General features: G+C 46.5%; 1 protein-coding gene across 2 annotated transcripts in view; it reads left to right on the forward strand.

The window, feature by feature from the left end:
- COLQ (collagen like tail subunit of asymmetric acetylcholinesterase) overlaps nt 1–24,146 on the forward strand; it is a 320,011-nt gene that overhangs the window by 37,142 nt on the left and 258,723 nt on the right. The window contains exon 1 of one of the 2 annotated variants that reach the window (XM_069648915.1): nt 7,714–7,795. The exons of the other annotated variant lie outside the window; for it this stretch is intronic. Within the exon in view, the coding sequence (XP_069505016.1) occupies nt 7,786–7,795 (10 nt within the window). The 5' untranslated portion in view covers nt 7,714–7,785. Of the gene's footprint in view, nt 1–7,713; nt 7,796–24,146 lie in introns of those variants that run through there. 2 annotated transcript variants of the gene reach the window in all.

Raw genomic sequence — 24,146 nt, forward strand, 5'->3', positions numbered from 1 at the left:
TGGACATGGAGGGGGGGTGAGGAATGGGTGCTGATGTCATGTACATGTATGGTGCACATGTGTGTGTGTGTGCCTGAGAAGTGTGTGACTTTGAAACACCATGGATGCATATGACTTTGAAGGCAACATCTTGGTTTACAGGGGCCCTTCTACATGGATGTTGATGTTGATTGCAGGCGCCCGGACTGTTTCTGCATGTGTGTTGTGTGCATTCACCCATGTGTTGTGGAATGACAGGATGGAAGTGACATTTGACAGTGCCACTCATGTGTTATTGCTTCCTTTCTAGGGTATTTTGTACTGTACCCTGATGCTTGTGTTCTATGTCTCCCTCTATGCAGCGTCAAGTGAAGAAGAGGGCGGAGACAGCGCTGTGGAGCCAAGCGGCGGGGATGCCTCCACTGGGCGGCGACGCAAGGCCCAGCCACCCTCCCAGGAATTTCCATCATCCGGGAGCGAGGGAGCTGGTGCTGCGTCTGCCTCAACGCCTGTGGCGGAAGCGCCGGGTGAGCCCCCACAGGGACTTCCAATGGGCGGAAGACGGTGTGGAGACATCCAGGTTGGTGGTCTCCACAGAGGAGGAGGAGCCTGCTACTGAGCCGCACATGGGGCCTGGTGGGGGTAGTACCACTGGTGCAAGTGGTGCAGTCCAGGGCCAGGGTCAGGAGGCAGCACAGGTCACTGCGGAGGGGCCTGTGCATGTCGCTGTCCTTGACCCTGTGACTTCACCATCATGCACCAGCAGGGAGGCCCTGTCCCAGGCCTGTCCGCAGATAGGGGAGAGTGCCATATCACCTGCCTCTCCACTACCTGCGGGCGAGGGGTCCCGCGACCGTATGGGATCCGTCCTGGCGGGTGTCGCGTTGCGCACGCGTGTCATTCGTGATGACGTGCGTTCTTCCTGGGCGGAGAACGCACGCCATCACAAAGAGCAGCGTCGTGACGTGGCACTGCTGGGGGGGGCCCTGGTCGGAGGGTTCCTACATGTGACGCGCACTCTGGCGGACCTCTCCTCCTCTGTGGAGGCTATGCGCCGGTCGTTCTCCACATTGTCTTCCGGCCCAGATTCCACCAGGGCCCCCTGTGGACCTGGCCTGACCAACACAGCCAGCTTGGTGGAGATCCCATCCCTGCCACAGTCGGGAGTTCGTGGTCCAGCAGGGGTGGACACCACAACAGCTGGAGACCAGCAGATGGAGGATGTGCAGGCACCATCGGACAGGGTACATGGACAGCAGGAGCAGGCTGTAGGTGGGAGCAATGATGGCTCAGGGCCATCAACATCGGAGGGGCAGGCATCGGCTGGAGGGCAGGAGGACCCTGGACGGGAAGTGTCTTCCGTGTGGCAGCGGTTGGACCATGCCATAGATGCGGAGCGGCAGCGGGCGGAAGAGGCACGGCTCACGATGGTCAGGGCGGAGAACTCCATGCGTAGGGCCCTGAGGCAGGCCGAGTGCCTCGAGGCCATTCACAGGGACGTGGAGTTCCAGATGTCATCGTCCCTGCGAACCCTAGGGGCCATGGAAGAGGACTGCCTCCGGGAGATCGAGCAGGAGTTCGATGATGCCCTGGCCCGGAACATCAACATGTGAGCCGTTGGACTTGCCCGTTGCCCTTGTAAATAGTTATTTGGTTAGTATTAGGTTTCCTTTGGTTTTTTCTTTATTTTGGACCTTTTGGACAATGGACCACATTTTTGTATATAGTTTCTTTATTAGGTAGGAGTTTTTCATAGGTTTCATTTCTTCAGTTGGGATCATGGACCCTGGATTGTTCATCTATAAATAGTTAACTGTTGGATTCTACTTTTTTGTTTGGATTTCCCCATGGAGCAATGGTTTTCACTTTTGTTTTTCCCTTGAATTTCATTTTTGGATCTGTGACTTTGGACACCTTTTCTTTGGATTATTATTATTATTTTTGTTATTATTTTACAGACATGCAGCTTTTCTTTTTTAATTTCCATTGTCGTTTGTTTGATTTGAATTCCATTCATGTTGCTTTTAATACATTTTTTTCTTCAAACTTCGATGTGTGGTATTATCTCATTGGTTTCATGCATGTCATGATATGGGTTTTGAGATTCACTTGCACCCATTGTGTGTGTGTGAGGGACATGTCTTCATTTACATACTTGCCATTGGGGTTGTGTCATGTAATTGGCATTTCTATGTAGGTGGATGCAATACTTGGGTGGGTCTTTGGCATGTGGAGGCTGGCCATAAGGGCCAGGGATCTAGATTGTGATGACGTGTTGGCTGGGGGGACATGTGTCAGGGCCTGCTGGCAGGTACCCCGCACTGCTGGGGTGTGGGGGTGCAGGGGACATGTGTCGGGGGCCTGTTGGCAGGTGCCCCGCACTGCTGGTGGGTGGGGGTGCAAGGGGACATTAGTGGGACATGAGTGGGTGCCTGCTGGCAGGTGCCCTGCAGTGCTAGGGGGTGGGTGTGCAAGGGGACATGAGTGGGGGCCTGCTGGCAGGTTCCCCTCAGTGCTGGGGCATGGGGGTGTAAGGGGACATGGGTGGGGCCTGCTGGCAGGTGCCCTGCACTACTGGGGAGTGGGGATGCAAGGGGACATGAGTGGGACATGAGTGGGGGCCTGCTGGCAGGTGCCCCACACTGCTGGGGGGTGGGGGTGCAAGGGAACATGAGTGGGGGCCTGCTGGCAGGTGCCCCGCACTGCTGGGGGGTGGGTGTGCAAGGGGACATGAGTGGGGGCCTGCTGGCAGGTGCCCCTCAGTGCTGGGGGGTGGGAGTTCAAGGGGGCATGAGTGGGGTCCTGCTGGCAGGTGCCCCTCAGTGCTGGGGGTGCAAGGGGACATGAGTGGGCGCCTGTTGGCAGGTGCCCCACACTGCTGGGGGGTGGGTGTGCAAGGGGACATGAGTGGGGGCCTGCTGGCAGGTGCCCTGCACTGTTGGGGGGTGGGGGTGCAGGGGGACATGAGTGGGAAATGAGTGGGGGCCTGCTGGCAGGTGCCCCACACTGCTGGGGGGTGGGGATGCAAGGGGACATGGGTGGGGGCCTGCAGGCAGGTGCCCTTGACTGCTGGGGGGTGGGGGTGCTGGGGGACATGAGTGGGGGCCTGCAGGCAGGTGCCCTGCACAGCTGGGGGGTGGGGGTGCAAGGGGGTAATGCACTGGTGATCACTAGTGCAAGGTGACATGTGGCTTGGCTGGGGGGGCATGCCCATGGTGGATGGGCTGCCTGCGGGACATGCCCAGGGGTGCAGGGTAGTCCCCTGTGGTGTGGTGGAGGGTGTAGGGTGGAGGGTGTAGAGGGAACACCTCGGAGGACCCACACTGCCAATTCACGTGTAGGAATCCCCTGCACCCCCGAAATACACGTACCCCACTCGCACAGGGCCTATCGCGTGTGGAACTTCCCGCGCACCCCAGGAATACACGTACCCTGCTGAAATCGCGTGTTAAACTTCCCCGCACCCCAGTAATACACGTACCCTGCTGAAATAGCATGTTAAACTTGCCCGCACCCCAGAAATACACGTACCCTGCTGAAATTGCATGTGGAACTTCCCGCGCACCCCAGAAATACACGTACCCTGCTGAAATCGCGTGTTAAACTTCCCCGCACCCCAGAAATACACGTACCCTGCTGAAATCGCGTGTTAAACTTCCCCGCACCCCAGGAATACACGTACCCTGCTGAAATCGCGTGTTAAACTTCCCCGCAGCCCAGTAATACACATACCCTGCTGAAATCGCATGTTAAACTTGCCCGCACCCCAGTAATACACGTACCCTGCTGAAATTGCGTGTGGAACTCCCCGCGCACCCCAGAAATACACATACCCTGCTGAGATTGCGTGTTAAACATCCCCGAACCCCAGAAATACACGTACCCTGCTGAAATTGCGTGTTAAACTTCTCTGCACCCCAGGAATACACGTACCCTGCGGAAATCACGTGTTAAACTTGCCTGCACCCCAGAAATACACGTACCCTGCTGAAATTGCGTGTTAAACTTCCCCGCCCCCCAGAAATACACGTACCCTGCTGAAATCGCGTGTTAGACTTCCCTGCAGCCCAGGAATACAAATACCCTGCTGAAATCACGGGTGAAACTTCCCGCGAAACCCAGTAATACACGTTCCCCGCTTGCCGTGTGCTGTGTGGCGGCCCTGTACACTGGTCCAGGGTTAGCGCAGCCCTTTGCGCTGGATTGGGGATTTTGATGGCTTTTCCTTGCGCAAGGGGTGTTCTTGGGGGCGTTACTGGCGCTGCTGCAGTGTTGCTGCGCCACTCTGCGCCGCGGCTGCTTTTGGTGGCCAAAATCCATGAATACGCTGTGCGCCGAAATGGATTTTGGCGCATGCGGCGCAGACTATCGCACGCGCACACTGTGCGCCAGCCGCGTGCGCCACTTGTGCACTCAATTCTATGAATTACCCCCTTTGTGTCGATGGGCCGCCTCATCTGGCAATTAAACAACAAGAGTCCCAGATCCCCGAGGCTTGAGAAACAGCATTTGCTTTGCTGGCTCTGTTCTTTTGTTGTGCATCAGTTTCATGTTACGGACTCTGATTGTTATTGCTTGTAATGTTGGGTACATTGGTGCTGTCCTTTGGTCATGGCATGATGGGTTTTGGTGGTTTTTGAATGAATTGGAACTTTAGTGGGGCAGTACCGACTAAAGTTCTTAGTTAACTTGCTGCAAAGTGTAATGTTTGTCGTGGTGGCCATGCAAGGCATATGAGGGCACTATTAGGGCATTCTAGGCTGTACTGGACCTATCACACTCCTCTATTGGTGCTGACACTGTTTGTTTGTGCTTTTAAGGACAATCCTTTTACAGGGGTTCTGGTATCTTCCATCTAATGTCACCAGCAAATGGTTTGGCCAAACCAAGATCATTTAGCAGAGTTCACTCTAGCCCTGCAAAGTCTTGTTTGCTCCACCCCATGTTACCCTGAGCCAGCGCCATCGCCCCACCACCTAAAGGGAGAGGTGGGGAAGGGTTACCCCCAGGAAAGTGTTAGGAAAATAATACAACAAACATGCATTTTACAACACCCTTTTCTACGTATATTTTTTAACGAATGTCATATATTGGAGAACAGAGTTCATGTTCCCATAGTGATAGGAGGAACAGCAAAGAGAGGCACAGCTGAAGCACATTAGCACATGGGGTTCGTAATTGGTCACCCCCCAGCCAATCAGAATGTTCAGATTTGAGCCAATAACCAATGGCACATTCTATTTTCAAAAGTAAACATGGAAACAACAATGCAATTTCCTCGGTACCATTTAAGGCACTGATAAAATGTGTGCTATGGACGTTCACAATCACTGCATTCCAGTTTGCAGTGACCAAGCCACAACTGCCTGGGGCGGAATTTTGTCAATTCACGGAGTGGGTCTTGCAAATAGGCCCAAACGCATAAGGTTTCCAGTGTGACATCCCAAACGCACGCGTGGCGAGATGTGCCTTAAATGGTGCTGAGGCCCTGTAGAAAGTGGCATAGCCTGACAAGCCACTGAAACCGGTTGACCCGTTCTGGGTTCCTGTGGCTATTGAGTACCCCTTGCAGGAACATTAGTGTATGATTTACAATAGCACAATAAACAGCTTGCAATTCCCAGAGCTGTATCTTCAAGCATAACGGTTTCTGTAGTGCTTTTTTATACAGTTCTGGGGTCGCTAAACAGGAGAATTAAAAAGATAGAACCATTCTGTATGGCCTCCATCACATTTTGCGGTACAACCCACAGTGACCTGAGAAGTGTGTTTTTATAATTGGAATCTTGATTTTGGTACTGAGTAACTTACCCATTGCCTGAATTAGATAGGGAAAGCCTCTTCCGTCTGTCCACTAAACCTAGATAAGCGGCACACAAGCACATACTAGGGTCTTTCACCCCAGGAGGACAGAGCTAGCACGGTTGGAGGGCGAGATAGCTTGTACACATTGATGGCAGTAAAAACCTGAGAGCAATATCGTTGTTTGGAAAAGATTAATAGATGACATTGTGATTAAACGGAATAGCATGCAAGAGAGATGTGTAAGTTACCTAGAATGTTTTAATAGTAATGACTTTGGTTTGACTTTCACTGGACATTGCGACCCCAACAACATCAACTTCCTAGACCTACATATCTACATTAGGGATAACCTTATTGAAACTGCGACATATCGCAATGACACAGTTTTAAATTTAACACTTTATGCCAGTAGTTGCCACAGAAAATCTACAGTGGCAAATATCCCAACGGGGGAGTTTTATAGAGCCTGCAGCAACTGTAGTAAGGACGGAGACTTTTTTCCAGTGTGCACTTCTGTCCGAGAGATTTAAGAAGAGAGGATACTCTACCGCCTTAATTAATAAGGCACAAGACAAGATCATGCAGATCAGTAGATCAGATATGATAGTCTATAAACCCAAGCTTAAGGAACAGAAATCACGAAGGGATAGAAACCGTATCAATATTGTGACACAGTACTCAAAAGACTCACGTACACTGTACAAAATTATGCAAACAGACTGGCACTTATTGCACATGGATAAGGACTTAACACCCTACATTGAGAGCAAACCGCAATTTGCATACGCAAGAGCCCCTACTTTAAGAAACAAACTGTGTCCATCATTCTTGGAGACAAACACGACAGAGACAGGGACCGAATGGCTAAAATCCAAAGGATTCTCCAAATGTGGAACGTGTAGCATGTGTAACCAGGCACATAAAGATTGCTTAAGTTTCGAATACAAACACGATAAAAAAGTTGAGATAAAAGACTTTATTAATTGCAAAACTACATATGTAGTCGATGCGATTATCAGCATTTTCAATAAACTATACGTAGACAGCACAATCACACAGCTTCGAGCACGCATCAGAGAACACCTGTCGAGGATTGGCAGCCAAGATCCAAAGCTGCCACTGGCTCTACATTGGCAAGAGTGCCACCAACTGCACAATGAAAAGGATTTGAAAAGTATTGGATTGATGAAAGCTGAATGCAATAAACGTGGGGGGAACTTCACACTGGAACTACGGCAAATGGAAGCCAGGTGCATCTGTCTGATGAGATGCACCACAGATGGTCTTAACAAGGACCACGAGATGAATGTTTTCCTATAAGCTACAATTATAAGCATGATGAAAATTTAAGGGGACAAATATATGTTGTCTATGAGTTTTAGTCTGGGTTCACAATAGGATGCTATCATCTTTAGGGCCAGGCCAATGCATTACTAAACCCACAATGACTTTATTGGTGAAGCGCAGACCCCATGTCAGTCCGACTGCTAATGTACTTGACCAGCAACTCAGATCATGCAACATGCTTTGGTTTCATTTGTACATTCAGTGATGAATGTACAATAATCAATGGACAATATGATCTGTATGTAGAGAACCATATGGGATAATGGCTGAACTCAATAGAAGAGCACTGCTTGGTTGCCGCATGTCACTTGTACCTATCAAGAATGGGACTATTGTAATAATTAACAGAGGTCGCCAGATGCCTATTAAGGTATTAAGACTTAGCGCTCAATAAAATGTAACCCTGTGAAATGGGCATATTTTGTACACCAGCAATACAGACTGAAGGTATTTTAACTGTCAGGTGCACCGGCAGAGCCAAGCCTAAGACAGATAGCCCAGCTGTCAGATCGCGCACTACATTTCCCAACCTGCAATGCAAATGCACAGCGAGTGACGTCATCGCGCTTCCCGCGAATATAATGAAAACAAAGAGGGCGGCCACAATGCTAACAGCATGCAAACCGCGATTGGTGAATCTCTACAGGACACCATATGGGCATTAGTAAGTATTTATTTTGAAGGGGATAGCCTTTTGGGGACACATGGACCATATATTCAAGTTCACCTATCTGTTTCTTTCACATATATTCTCTACTTAACAAGTGGCTTTTCACTCACTAGTGAGTATACAACTTGCAAGAGAATTGGTTCTCACATTAATTTTAAAAATGTATCTCACAGAGGAGTTGATCTAATAATCGGCTTTTAACAACCACAGGAGCCGAAAAGAATGTAGGTTGCAGAAAATGTACAATTTGAAATCTTAGATAACAAGTTACATTTACAATTCAGGAGGCTATCGGCCATCTGCTCGTGACATGGTATGCCTTGCATAAGCGACAGGCATAGGAGTAGCAGTACATGATTTCACTATTTCAGATCGCGCAGAAACGAAAGATTAGAGGAGCATCTGCACCAGGCACTAACCCTGCATGCTCACTTAATTAATAGAGGTTCAGGTATCATTCACCGAAGCATGCTTCACCCGCACTTAACAAAGGTGACCATTGAAATAGTATAAATTGAAGAATGCGAGTGCACAAATGCGCTGCCCACATGTGGTCCAACAATTGATTAACTTCCAACATCCTAAAGTCTCACACAAACACATTTATCTGTAACCAATATATGTGCCAAAGCAACAAAGCAACAACATTTGTAAGAATATAAGATCACTCATGGACTAGGTAGCCTATGCTATATGTTGCCTCTATAGTAATCTCCACGGTTGAATACATGTCAATAGTTCTGTGTTGCCAAAGTATGGAAACCCCAACTAAATTAAGTATAACATGTCTTGTGCGAGCATGTAATCCTGTTAAAGATTCCTCCTACATAAAGTTGGCTCCCCAGAAAGAATCACGTGATAGAATTCCTTGTTAAGGGTCCTCCTCAGTGAGTTCTTAAATGATGTTGACACAGACAAATAATTGCTTATTGGCAAACCCTAGTAAGGATTATAAAATAATTTAAATTATGGAAAGGGATAATGATTAGGACAAAATAGTAAAATATAAATTATACCATACATTTGCCCAGCTTCATAGACCGTCTTATTGATCCAGGTTCCCAAATTTGGAATATCGCAAAAAATTTCTGCATTGTTCTTTGTAACCTATTGGGGACACTGGAGAGGTGGGGTGCGATAAGAGGCCTGCCGATAACAGATAGCCGGTGTAGGACATGCACAGTCACATCCAACAGAGAAACCCTTGATCGTGGGCTTACAATTTGTGCTGGAACATTGCCATGGCGATCAGCAGCCTTTCAAAATGACTCCAAAGAGCCAGACATAATCATGTGCGAGAGATTTTGGGTAAAGTTGATGGAGGGCGAATCTACATCCATCATCCTAGCATTGATTAAAACTTTAATTTGAATTCATCAACGATTAGGGGAGAATGTCTACGATTCAGTTCATGAACGAGGTTTGAAATAAGGGGGCTGTAGGACATTTTACTTCATTATTTGTATTTTATTGAGGATGAATTGTGTTGCACTTTTGATTATTGTTTATTTCTGATTTTCTTCTTACCTTTTATTTTATTATGTACGTATGCAGTGTAAACGTTTCAATAAACCATATAGACTAAAATAGAAAAGAAAATGACAGAGAAGCATCAATAGATGTGGGAGCCAAGGAGGGAGGAGAAAATAAAATGACAGAGAAGCAGCAATACAAGTAGAGAGCCAAGAAGGCAGGAGAAAGGAAAATGGCAGAGAAGCAGCAATAGAAGTAGGTAGCGAAGGAGGGAGAAGAAGAAAAGAAAATGACAGAAACAGCAATAGATTTAGGGAGTACAAGGAGGGAGGAGAAAAGAAATTGACAGTCAGGCAGCAATAGAAGCAGGGAGCATAAGAATGGAAGGGAGATAGAGAAGATTGGGGGTCAGAATAGAAAGGAACACCATCATGAATTCAAGAGAAGAGGAGGGAGCTCAGGCTTAGAGAGGGAGATAAGGAACAATGAAACTCAAAAATGGAGAGGGAGGGAGACAAATAAAGGGCTCAGAGCGAGAGAGGGCAATAGCAAATGAGGGAGGACGTGCTCGGGGAAGCAGCAAAGGAGAGTGCACATGACTACAGTAAGTTAGGGAGCGCCCATGCGGAGAGAGATTTGTCAAAAAGAAAGCTCTGCAACAGAAAGGGAGAGAGGGAGCTGATTGTGAGAAATATAGAGAGAAAGAGCGCAAAAGAGAACAGGAGGGGAAAAGGTTAGATGGAAAATGGAGGATTGTAGTAATGGAGAAGACGATTATACCCAAATATTCTGCATCAGGGAGCAGCAGAGAAATAGAGGAAAATGCATGTAGACGTTTCCCCCAGAAGTGTCATGTTTCTGCATCTCTGTCTCTGGGTGGTGTTGTCTGCAGACCTGCGGGCTGTTTTCTACCATCTTCAGAGAAGACCCTAAATCATTATTTAAAATTTCCTTTCACAATTCTGTATATACGAAAACATGGACTTCAATTCCCATAATGCATCTTGTTGCAGTTCTCATTCCCTGGTTGTTCCTATAAATCTGTCTTGGAACCACAATCCCCAGTAGCCCTAGCGATCAGTGCTGCTTTCACTTTCCCAGAGCCAGAGAGGGAGGAGACAGATTACCTTCAGGTGTGCTGCTAATGAGCCTGCTTCAGCACAGGGCATGTCAGTATTTAAGCAGCAGCCTGCAGGAGCACAGGTCTCTTGCATTGAGTTCGCTCCCAGCCCTTTGTACCTTGAGCATCGGAATTCTGCTATTTCCTGTTGCTGCTTCTCTAGTGCCAGTGCCCTATGCTCCCTGCTTTGCAGCCCTGCTACTTTGTCTGCTCTCTCCTGCCTTCTGCTCCCCTGATTGCAGTCCTCTGTTCCCTGTCTGCTGCCCCTTGCTCTCTACCACCTATTAGCTTGCCCCTGCCTGCAGATCCTCTGTCTCGGGAGGATAGCTCAGTGGCAACGTGCTCGCCTTGGAAGCAAAACGACACGCAGTAAGACAGGTTAGATCCCCGAGTCCGGGCTTAAAAACCTCTGGGTATTAAGTGCATTATAAATAACATATTATTATATATCCTTGTTCTATGCCCATAGTCCATGTTACCTGGATTTTGCTTCTGAGTTTCCTTGTTATCTGTCTGCAGTCCTGCCCTTATTATTCCAGTCCACATTTACAGTTCCTTGAATTACGTGTTACCACTCTGCTGTTCACTCCTTGTTCTACTAGTCCAGAGTTTCAGTCCTGAGTTTTCCTTGCTCCTGGTATTCCGCTGTTCCTTGATTGCGGTCCTTAGTTTCTAGTCTACAGTTCTAGTCTCCTGTACCATTGCACTTAAATTCCTTTCTATTTGCTTTTCCACTTTCATTCCTGGTCCCTGCCCTGCACCTTGCTTACTTTGACTGCCTATTCTCCGCTAGATGTTTCTGTTACCATTCTTGTCCTCGGGCTTTTGTTGTTCCTTTGTTCAGAGTTTGGCCGCTGGGTTTCCGAGCAGGTAATCTCTGCCCCTTCCTTTGTCTCGTTTTATTTGTAGTCTATAGTGAATGTAACGTAACAGTGTGTTGCGTTCTGTTCCCTCAGAGGGCATATGCTGTAGGTTCCGGCTGGTCCCACGCCGGCTTGTCTCGTGTAAGTACACTCATTGTTTGTGCCCTAGGGTCCAGACACAGAAGCCACTCTTGCTGGCCCCGTCCATGGGGTTGCAGGGTGTGGTGCCTGTAAAAGTAGCTGACACAGACACGTTGAGCTTCTCTTATATCCGTGGGCAGGCTCGAGTCCGACCTGTGTATAGACCCCTAGTGGGATTCCTCATTGTCCAGAGAATGGTTCCCATCCCTTCTTATTCACCATTGAGGTCCGCCCTTTCTTCCTGTTTCGTTGTTTTGAATTATCTTGCCTATTCTTCCTTCTTGCTTAGCCTCCTGCTGTATGCACTTGCCTGTCCCCTTATATCAGCACAGCCACCCCAAACCTACCTGTGTGCCCTGTGCAAGTCCTGACAAGAGGTCTGTTTAGATGTCTAGCAAATTATACATTAAACACCTGTGTGATCACACCTTATGTTGGTGTTTTGATGCAAATATGTGGAAGAGCAACGTTTTTACAGATTTTAGCCCCAAATCCACAACCGCAATACAGCCCCCGATACACAGGTCCTGCCTTTCGTCAACGCCTCCCTCATTCCTGTGTTTTACAACTGCCCTACAAAGAATGAAAGAAATACAGTGAAAAACAAAATTCATCTTCAATGATCACCATTGCTTTCAGTCATTAGCCCCACAGCATGCAACTCCATACACCCTCTCTTTTCTAATGACCCGCCTTTCACACCTCTTAACGGACATGCCCCACCCATCCATTACCTACACACACAGCTGTGCCTGCAGCAATTTTAAGTTGATTTGCTTAAATGCAGAAGACAAACACTGATCACTGTGGGGGTAGGGCCATGTGGGGGCTCAAAAAGGGGCTTTATGTCACAAGCAGTTAACTGAAAAAGCTATAGCAAACCAGTAGCTGTATGAGACCTTAGTGGGATGTGACATTAGCGCCAATTCACCAAGGTGGAGGTATGAATCACCAGTAAGCGGGCAGCAAAACACAAAGGTGCCCTTTGCCTACCATCCAGGAATGGTTCCCAGCATGAGAAAACGTAAGGGAACATGACTAATGTTACCAAAAAGTAGAGGAACCCATACACCCATACACTTTAGTTCCTGCCCACTTCGATCTCTGCCAACAGACTTGTTGCAAACAAATAAAACTGTTTTTAAGGTTCCCAGCACTAGTGACTCCTTGTAGGGATTTGGTATTATCCTGCATCCTAATGGAACCTTTGGTCAGTGTATTGATTGACAATGGAGTGTTAAGGGTTAGAATGTTTATGTGTGACTGGGGTTCTATGTGGTCAGTTGGGAGATGTAAGCCTACCTGGGAGGATGCAGGTGTATGTTGCCCTGAACCCAGATGTACCTGACATTACATGACTATCATAATGTACTGGAACTAATAAAGAAGTTACTGGAACTTCATCTGAGGTCATGGTCATCTGTGGGGAACAAGGAGTTCTACATTGGCGACGAGGATGCTGGCTGTGCTGGGGGGACAGCATTGAAGATGGCACATACACCTCCCCCCAACCCAAGAAGAAGACCTCCCAGGTAGGGCGAGCGCTTAAAACTGTAGGCGCAGAAAGGCCCAGCGCATGGAGCTCAGGGGCAGAAAGTAAGGGGCTGCGCCAGAGCCAGGGGCCAGCTGGCCTGTCACTAGAAGGACAGGTCAGGGAAAGAGGAAAGCAAGAGACTGAGGAGGGGCTGAGGGCCCAGAGACTGATTGCTTAAGGGGTCTGGGACCACTAGCTGCAGCATGGAGGGCTTGGTGCCCATGGCAGTAGCAATTTGAAGAGGCCTGGGGTCTAGTTACGCCTGGAAATTATGAGGAAGCCATGCTGGGCAGCTGAGGGATATAGCCAAGGCAGTAGGAACAGGAGAGGCTTGGAGCCTAAGCTGCGCCTGGAAATTAAGCAATGAGGGGGCATGCTGTGCAACTGAGGACTATAAGCCCAAGGCAGTAGCAACAGGAGAGGCTTGGAGCCTAAGCTGCGCCGGGAAAAGAAACAATGAGGAGTGATGTTGTACAGCTTGAGGCCTGGAGTTGGGGCAGCAGCAATAGAAGAGGTTGCGAACCTAAGCTGCGCCTATATGTTAAATAGAAGATTGGTGGCGAAGGTGAAAAGCGCCTGGAGCAGAGGAGGGTCCTGGGGGGCCATTCCAGCGTTTGAGGGGGCTTGGAGCCCATACTTGCACCTAAGAGACTTGTAGCCCGTGGCTGCACCTTAGGGGCTTAGAGCCCATGTGCAGAGATGAAAGAATATTGCCCAAGACAACATGTGTAGTGCCTGGAGGGGCAGGGGCCCATTTGCAGCAGCGCTAAGGAGGTGCATGTAGGAGCTATCACTTATATGAGGTGATGAGGATCTTTGAGGGCATGTTGTCAGTAGTTCCTGAGGGGCTTGGAGCCTACTTAAGAACTGAGAGATGCGGTAGGAGGCAAAGGGAGTACAATTTTTATAGCAGGCGGCTGGCAGCAATGAAAAGCAGCATTATGAACATACCAGGAAAGGAACGCTTCGGGAGGTGATATTTACAAACGGAAGTGTTGCAGATGGATTGGTAAATCCATTTCTGTTGCGGGCGGCTGCATTTCCGCCCGTTGGAATTTTTTTTCAAAAAGCTTAAGTTGTGAATGATCTTAATTGCCGGAATGAATAACAGAGGTACTTTTAAGTTAAGAGATGATGCTTTCACGAGCATAAGTAAAGGAAGCAATTTGGTCTTGCCTTCATTGAATTGGTTAAGTAGTTATAATTAGTTATTGATTCAGAATCTGTTGTCATGTAAGGCATGAATGGCATTTGGACAGCGTGAGTGCATGAGAGCGTGAACCTGTATGTTGTCAGGTGTAGTTTCTTGTGGGATAGGTTGTCCTGTAATAGGGGTACTTCATGGAAGTTGTTGAAGCTTAAGAGCAGAGAACAAAGTTTATAGTTTTTAGATTGGATTTAGGTCTCAAGGATGTTTGTTATTAGTCAACCAAGGGATTAAGTGATCCAAATGTGAGGTTTTATTAAGTAGGTTAAAATTGCATATTAGTAGAAAGAGATTGAGATATGCGTAGTAATAGTGTTTTCTGAAATGCTATTTGGTATTTATGTTGTAGGTACATTGGTATGAGAGGTATCTTGCAAGTGGTAGTAAGCATGTTTGATAGGTGTGCACGGGGGTGTGTAAAAGTCGTGGCCTCTGTTACCTCTGTCAACAAATACTTGGTAATGTTATGATGCAAAGGCAAAAAATTGTGGTACGGTCATGTTTAACTAACACGCTTTTCCTTCCACAGATGGACATTTAATGAAATATAGGTTGCATTGACAACATTGCTAGAGTTTGGTATGTGGAATCTGAAGTATAGTTATGTGCACTAATGTTTTATTTCCACAGGTGGGACTTTTGTAATGCAGATGTATTAAGACCTTATTTAATGCTAAAGTTTAGAGTGCTAAGTGTCAAACAAAGTTTTTTGTTTGGTTGTTTGGTTTAGAAACCATTCAGAGTTTCATGATGATACAGCAAAGACTATAGTAGAGTCATTGATGTTGGTATGATGCTGGTGTGAATGAAGTGTGGTTTTCCCTAATAGGAGCTGTATTGTATTTAGGAATACTTTCAACATGGGCAATTTAGGGGTATTGGTGTCACAAGAAGTGAAGTATTTACCCGGGTATCTGGGAAACTCAGTCTAGTTGGAGGTGGTGTGTATTTAGGTACATACCGGTTTGCATTGTTGGGTGTGAGGGAGATGTGTGCGTGTTCTTTTGTGGGACGATGAAGTCAAGTTTAGGAAGAGAGGTATGGGTGCCTCTATTTGTAAAAGTTTTAGTAAGGATGTTTGAGCAGTTGGGTGCCTTTTCCTCACTTGGTAGAAAGAGGAAGGGGCATTGATTGTAATTGTGTCCCACGGCTGTGTGGACTATTTTGGAATATGTAATGAGACTAGCAGAATGTTCTCAGTTAGGAGTGATGAGGCAAGTGCATTGAACGTGGGGTTGTTTGTGTGCGTGTTGTTATTAGCCATTATGGTTAAGTTATCTACTTGTGTTTTTATGTCCCTAAGGAAGGGAGATATGTAGGGATTTGGTATTATCCTGCATCCTAATGGAACCTTTGGTCAGTGTATTGATTGACAATGGAGTGTTAAGGGTTAGAATGTTTATGTGTGACTGGGGTTCTATGTGGTCAGTTGGGAGATGTAAGCCTACCTGGGAGGATGCAGGTGTATGTTGCCCTGAACCCAGATGTACCTGACATTACATGACTATCATAATGTACTGGAACTAATAAAGAAGTTACTGGAACTTCATCTGAGGTCATGGTCATCTGTGGGGAACAAGGAGTTCTACACTCCTCCTTTACCACCCCTCATGGCAACTTGGCCCTCCCACGAAGCGGCACCAAGATTTTTAAATGATTCATGGGTAAACTCTCTCGGGGTCTGGAAAGATTTCAGTGAAAAGTCCTAAATGTGTCATCAAACATGCGCAAGTGACTGAGCGTAGTGAGGAAGCCCAAAATAATGAAGGGGCTTGGGGGATTTATTTATTAACATTTATAAAGCGCACAGCAGCCCGAAGGCATCGTGCCCTGTTACAAGAAATCAAGCTTAGTTACATAGTACAGTTTTAATTCCATGCAGAGTACCGGCAGGAGGAGTACAGTTTTAGTTACATGCAGATTACGGCAGGAGGAATAGGGGGACGGTGGAGGGTACGAGGGGAGGCAGAGTTAATTGAATAGTGTGGTTTGCAGCGCTTTCCTGAAAGCTATGAGGGAGGTCTCAGCTCTAAGTGTATTGGGAAGGGAGTTCCAGAGTTTAGGTGCTATGTGTGGGAAGCCAATCCCACCTGCTTTGGCCCTTTTGATGGGAGGGATGCGTAGTTGGTTGGCGTGGCAAGCTCTTTTCGGGCATGAGGAGGTGTCCCTAACTATAGTCTTGGATAGGTAAGGCGGTGCTTAGAGTGATAAGCACTTGTGTGTGAGTGCTAGAGTCTTGAAAGTGATACGTTCAGTGACAGGGAGCCAGTGGCCGTCTCGCCCTACTTGTGCAATGTGGGTCCCTTTGGGTATATTCAAGGCTGCTCTAAGGGTATTATTTTGTCTGACTTGGAGTCTGTTTAGATTTTTGGCGGAGGTGCCTGCTAGGAGTGCATAACAATAATCCAGTTAAGCCCCGATGGTGGCTCTGGCAATTGAGAGCCTATTCTGCTTGGAGAGGAAAGGTTTTACTGCACTTATTAGCTTAGTGGTGTGGGCAGAGGACGATGCAATGGCGCTTACGTGTCGTGTTATGGAGAGGGTGGAGTCCAAATAGACATCTAGTGTCTCTCCTAAGACATTTTTTTAAACTAATGTGCTGAAATTATGCATTTTGCAGCACTGTTTTTTACAATCAAAATGGGGTTAAAAGTGATACAATTTGCATTTGGTTCTCTAGGGGACACACATGAAAAAATCCAGTTAGTGCCACATCACCGACAGTACACTACATAGGAGCACTTTATGCCGTTCTCTTAAAGCTGCAGCAGTACACTACATAGGAGCACTTTATGCCGTTCTCTTAAAGCTGCAGCAGTACACTACATAGGAGCACTTTATGCCGTTCTCTTAAAGCTGCAGCAGTACACTACATAGGAGCACTTTATGCTGTTCTCTTAAAGCTGCAGCAGTACACTACATAGGAGCACTTTATGCCGTTCTCTTAAAGCTGCAGCAGTACACTACATAGGAGCACTTTATGCCGTTCTCTTAAAGCTGCAGCCACAGCCTTTCTATGCCAGTAATGGCCAGTGCAAATCGCATGCACGAGGCAGCTGCCACGATGCATACGTGTGCCTTAAAGTGACCATTACTGGCATAGATGGAACACCTGTCTACACCAGCTATGATGTCTTTAAATCCATAGGCAGCTGGTGAATTCTTTAATTGAAGGGGTATAAAGGTTTCCCCCAAATATGGAAGAATGTCTGAGTTTAGCGAGGGAGCTCAAACCCCCACCCTTAGGCATTTGGGGTTAAAAGGGTGTATTATAAAGCACACTGTCTGTGAAAAATGGGATAATAAGACAGTCAGTATGCAATTGGTTTTGTAGGGTAACTCAAACTGAAAAATGCAATAGGTGCAAGTCACCAACAGTGCACAAGAGCACTTTCATGATGCCTTCACCAACAATACATGCAGTATACAAACATTTTCACACTTGCTGTGCCCATGCATTTACATGCTGACTGCATCAATCTATGCCAGAATTCCTATATAAGACCATACTGCTGCTTGCCTTGCACATGATGCTGGCAATCATACTATAAGAAAACATGTCCACACTGGCTCTGCCAATGCATGGCAGTATCCACACATTAAACATACTCATGTTGGCTTTGGCTTTTAAAATGCCCACCACAATAAGAAAATATGCCCAAACTGGTGCGCAATGTAGTCCATTCTAGACATGTAATAACACTTATGGTGTTTGCTTTCTTCTTGATTCCCAGCAAAAGAAATGCCATGCCACAGTAGGAAATAGCTACACTGGCTGCACCAACATGCGAGTCTAGCCACGTAATAACACTCATCATGCTTACTTTATCATAGATGCCAAGAATAAAATGCCATTCCACAGTAAGAAATAGCTAGACTGGATGCACCAAAATGCCAGTCTAGCAAAGTAATAACACATACCATGCTTGGTGTATCATAGATGCCTAATAAAGAATGTCATACTACAGTAGGAAAGGGTTAGATTGGCTACCCCAAAATGCAAGTCTAGCAAGTAATGGCCCATATCATGCTTGGCTTATCATAGATGCCTATTCAAACTCTCCCTGCCACAATAAGAAAGGGCTAGATGGGATGCCTGCAAAATGTCAGTCTAGCCAAGTAGTAACACTAAACATGCTTGCCTTATCTATCATAGAAATACAGTAGAAAATGTCATGCCACAGTAAGAAATGGCTAGACTGGCTGCCTCAAAATGGCACCCTAGTCATGCAATAACACATCATCATTTATGTTCTCAACCACCGGTTGATAAAAGAAAGGATGATGATGTTTTACTGGCCATCTACGACCCAGCATAAACACACACACATTCAAAAATGAACACATTACAACACATTCATTTGCTCATTCCATTTACTCATAGCATTCACTCACTCATTTACATGCGCACCCGTACATCCTACACTCACTCAGACACACACATATAATACATTAAACTTGACCGCAGCCCAGGCTGATCCTCAGGCGGCTTTGCTGTGGCCTTCACAAAACACTACTACTTCTGCACAGCATGAACAGGAACCAGGAAGCAGAGCGCTACCTGGTTCCTGCACATGTACGAAGGAGCCAAGCACTACTGATGTGGCACCCCAATCTTTTTGTATGTATGGGGAAGCATAGGAGCGCCCTCTTGCACATAAGAATGTGCATTACCCCAGCCTGCATCCCCGATGGGCCATGCAAGGTTGGGGAAGCAAAAAACATCCCGGCCCTGCATGGGCCATTGGACATGCACGGCTGGGGTACGAACTGTCAAAGGGAAATTGTGTTTCCCCTTGACAGTTTAAGCCATGGGCGAGGGCTCAGGAGAGTCAACACCCCCTCACCCATTATGGAACTGCCCCTGTTTAAATCACATGCATGCAGTGCTTAATGCATGTGATTTAGGGTGACCATTACAGGCATAAATAGGTTGCTGCAGCAGCTTCATGGATGTGATATAAAGTGACCATTACTCGCATAGATAGGCACAAACTACCTATGCCAATAATGGTCACGTTAAATCACATGCATGAGGATACTGACACACAACCTATCTATGCCAGCAGCCTGCAAGGAATTTGCAGTCACCAACCATAGGTCGGTCACTGTAAATCCCTTGCAGGGCACACACACACCCTACAGAGAGAGAAGACACACACATGCAGACACACGCGTGTGCTGATACATTCTGGTTTCACCATCACCGTCTTGTGGCCAATGCTTGTTTTGACTTTTATGGACTTCATTGCTTCACGGTGCGTCACCCTTTCTCATGGTGGCCCTGAATCATGCTGTTCCCATCTTCATCTTGTATCCTGGCTTGCAACATTATGTGTTACTACTGACTTCTGCAATTGTATTCGCTCTTCCCTGTTGCTTCTCCACTCTTTTTGACTGCTTACTCTCTGTTCTCTCCTCCTCTTCCTTTCTCCCTTTTCCTATCTCCTCCCACCCCTTACTTTCTTCTATGCACTTACTCTATCAGAATTGTCCCTGGACCTAGTATGATAGCAACCTTGTTTGTCGCTCCCCCATCCCCTTACTGCCGCCCCCCCCCTCCCTCCAGCACTATCTGAAACGTTGTCAGGACTACTACGATAGTTGCTTGTTTTGTTCCTCAACTCCCTTTCCGCACCCCTCTCCCTCACCTCTTGTTTTTCTCTGGCTCTACCAGAAATGTTGTCAGGCCTAGTACGGTAGTCGCCTATCTGTTTCCATTTCCTTCCCACTCCCCCCCTCCCTTCCTTATCTATGTCTTAGCTCTTGTACTCTTGTACTATCTGAAATGTCATCAGTACCATAGTAAATTTTGCAAACTTACTGTTCATGGCCTGTAAGAATGTCATTGTATTTTCCCTTGTTCCCTTCCTAGCCTTGAAGCACTTTGAAACACATTGTGTGTAGGCACTATATAAATTTACCATCATATGTTTATGTTTATTGTGTTTATAAAGCGCTTTACACCAAATGGCTTTACATTATAACAACAAGGATACAATATATAACAACAAGGATACAATAAAAACAGTAGAAGCAATTACACAATATGAATCAAACCAGTAATACAGTAAGTTGAACAATTTGCCAGTGAAGATACACGAGGGAGGAGGGGGTGGAGAAGGGGAAGGAAGTGGGAAACAGGAAGAGGAATGAGCTGAGGACGAGAGAGGAGGAGAGGGGACTTAAGAGGAACTGAGCGAGGAGACAGAGGTAATAAGAGGATGGTAAAAGGGAGGAGAGAGGAAGGTGGAGGCAGGGGATAGGAGTGTCAGGGAGGGGAGTGGAGAAGAAGAGATTTCAAGGAGGCAAGAAAGGAGAACCAAGTGGGGATGGAACTGATAGAGAGAGGAAGGGAGTTCCAGTTGAGGGGGGCGAGGAGCTGAAAGGAGCGAAAACAAAGGGAAGGGCATGTGGACATATATCACAAGACGCACACCTATAGACTCACTCAACTAGTCCTGTACACACACACCTAATACATGACATTCAAACATACCCATACATATATTGAAATACATACATACCACACACCTACCTTGGGTCTTCTGGGGAAAGGGCACAACAAGGCAGCAGTATGCTGGAAAAATGTAAGTGTGCAGTGACGGTGTGCCCTGGAAGGACTTGAATCTTCGGGGCGAGCTGCTGCATCGCAGACCGCAAGCCATGGCAGCCCTGTGAAAGGCGCGCTGCGTCGATATGGGTGGCGTACCACTCATAGTTTTTTATAAATATTATTGCCGGCTGCTAATTTATATATATATATTTTTAAACACCCTTTGGGTGGCCCGTCATGTTTTTCTTTTATACCAGGGAGGCTGGAGGGCGCACCGGGCACCAGGAGGGAACACCCCAAACCAGCCCAAACCTCAACTGCTCACTTAGAAAATCCCACTATTCCATATGGCACGTCCACCACTGGAGGCAGTTAACTACCTCCACGCCTCTATTCAATTAATATGTTACTAATTGGTTCAGAATCACATTCTTAATTACCTGTTGTCGTGACACGCATTTCTTGTCGGCTCCAGCTGTCGAGCCAAAGCATCAGCTATAAAGTTCAAAGCAAGTCGGAAGCTAAAGGGTGAAGGTGCTACAGAAGCTTCCCAGGGTGCGTCATTCTTTGCTGATCATTTCCTAAATGGCCGTTGGGATACCTCAGTGAGTTGAGAAGCTGCTGTAGAGAACTGTTTGAAATCTAGCAGTCAAGGGTCCGCTCACATGCAGGGCCCCACCGCAGCTCTCATCCTTCCAAGGGGGATAAAAGGAGTCCCGTTGGGGCGGGACTAGCATCACTTCCTGTTTAGAGCAGCAAGATTTAGGTCAGTTGCTGGCGTGTGCCCTATAGACGGCCACTATCATTTCAAACAAACACATTAATTCGCCACCCAGATGCCCAAGCTAGCCAAACCTCAAAAAATGCAATTGAATAATTGTGGGGCTGTGACGTCTACTGATTATTTAAGTACTTGTAGACACTAGACAGTCACCGTGCAGTGCGTGCACGAACTGTAACAGCACTACTCTGGCTCCATGTGAAGTCATCTCAGCCAACTGGCTAAAGACAACGAGGCGGCATGCCACTTCTCTAATGACAAAGCAGCTGTGCTCAAAGGCAGAGGCGTTGCTAGGGGAGGGGCTGAGGGGGCTATAGCCCGGGTCTTTTTGTTGTAGCCCCAGATAGAAGCTCAGGTGCTACAACCAAAAGGCTAGCTAGCCCCGAGTCTCGACGGTCCCCATACTAGCGTAGCCCCGGACCTTTGCCAGACCTAGCAACACCCCTGCTCAAAGGTGCGGCAGATTATTGGGCTCCTGAATACAACAAACACGTAATGAGGGCCTTTGTGCTACTTATGAACTAAAAATCGCAAGAGGTCTGTTATGGCTCCTGTCACTCGCCGATGGACTTTACTCGGATCAATTGTTATACTGTTATTTATATCCAATACAACTTGTATTCCATTCCTTGGCATGTCTCTCGCCTCTCGCGCATGCCGTCGCTTTCTCTCGCGAGATCTCACTTCGCCTGCGAGATCTCGCGATACCATGCGCTGTTACAGGTCCTGCTTCAAGATAACAGGTTGGTTTGCACTCATGCAGCATATCTTTTATTTAAAACCTCTATCTCGTACAATTTTGCCAGTATATCACTAGGTAGCCTGGTATGCACTTCCAGGAAGATCGATTCCTCGTTTGTTTATGTTAATAGCCATACGTTTTAATCACTAGCAATTGGAAAGACTCCAAGAACATTTTGATTACGGGATGGTGAAATAACACACGTGCAATTCACAGAATGGAAAAACGTATGGCGCATGCACCAACTTTACTGGTCAAATATATAGTACTTGACCATACTATCTGTAGACTAATATATATTGTGTTAGGTATTTGATTGTTATATAATTCTGACAGACATGTGATACATGTTGTACAGGTACTTAGGTATATGGGTCTATATATATCCCCTCCCCATGCTTGCCTCTCCTTTTCTCCCTTCCTTCGATATCCTTGTTCTTTTTTTTTTTTAATTATTTATGTATAATATATACAATATATACAACATATCAGCAACAGCAATATTTACAAAAACCAAAAACAGGAAGTACACAAAAAGAATAAAAAAATAAACAAGGAAGAAATAACTTAAAAGAAGTCATTAAACACATTCCAGATCTTCTAATATGTAGACAATTTACATTTCAATTTGTAAATCAATTTCTCTGTCCGTGACAGGTTATGCATTTCCTGTATCCACTCCTCATAGGAAGGTGAGACCCGCCCTTTCCACCCACAGAGAATCAACCTCTTGGCCACAATGAATGCACAAAAAATCCACTTCTTGTGAGCTGAGCTGACATCACCCAACCCGGAATCATCACCCAGGATTACCGTCCTAAAATCATGGACCAGCCCACCTCCTGCAATCCTGTCACACACATTACAAACTTCACTCCAAAAATCTCTGACTCTCACACAATCCCACAACATGTGTTCCAATGACCCGACTGCCTGGATGCACCCCCAACAGTTAGAATTGTCAGACATGCCTCTTTTATGCAATGTTTCAGGGCACCAATATACCCGGTTCAGGATCTTGATCTGTCGAGACCGTTCACCTAGATTCAGAGAGCACAAAGATACATTACTACACATATTCTGCCAATCATCCAAATCAATCTCGAATCCTATTTTCTCACTCCATACTCTCCGCAAATTGTCATTACTCCGAAAATGTGACACCATTAGCTTGTAAAGCCGACTGGCCAGACCGCCACAATTCCCACTAGAGTCTGTCAGCAAAGCGCACACATCCAAAGAGTCAGACCAGTCAACCGCCCTCTTTAGCCGTCTATATGCAGAGTCCGATAAACCATCAAAATTCCATCTCTCTCTCAGCTCTGCTGCAGTCAACCATCGAGCATCATTCCCCAAATCAGAAACCTGTGAAATATCCATCAAAAACCATTCAGGCCAAAAAACTGTCCTCAAATTGTCCCTAATCTTAGGATTCAACCATATAGAGGCACTCTTACACTTGAATGCATCCCGACCAAGCCATGATAAAACTGCAATCCAAGAATTGCGCAAAAATGACGTTGCCAACAAATTTTCACCCTGAATCTTGGTATTTGTGGTCAACAAGGCTGTTGGTCCCAGCGGCCCATAGGTACTCCATTCTGACACCGCCCAGCTGTCTAATTCACCAGTTAAAAATGGAACAAAAGAATGAGCAGAAAAGGCCAAATGGTAGGCCCGATAATTCGGTACCCCCAGTCCACCTAAATGAACTGGAAGCTGCAACTTCCATAGACTAAGTCTTGGTGGCTTTCCGTCCCACAAAAATTCCTGAACTAGGCGGTCCAAATCATTCCAGTAACTGCTCTTAATTTTCAAAGGAAGCATGCTAGATATAAAGTTGATCTTAGGAGTTGTATTCATCTTCAGGGCATTAACTTTACCCCATAAAGAAAGATTAAGCAAAGACGACCTTTCTAGTTCCGATT

The sequence above is a fragment of the Ambystoma mexicanum genome, chromosome 2q, assembly GCF_040938575.1.
Source record: "Ambystoma mexicanum isolate Mex_15411 chromosome 2q, UKY_AmexF1_1, whole genome shotgun sequence".
In the NCBI taxonomy this organism is placed as follows: Eukaryota; Metazoa; Chordata; class Amphibia; order Caudata; family Ambystomatidae; genus Ambystoma; species Ambystoma mexicanum.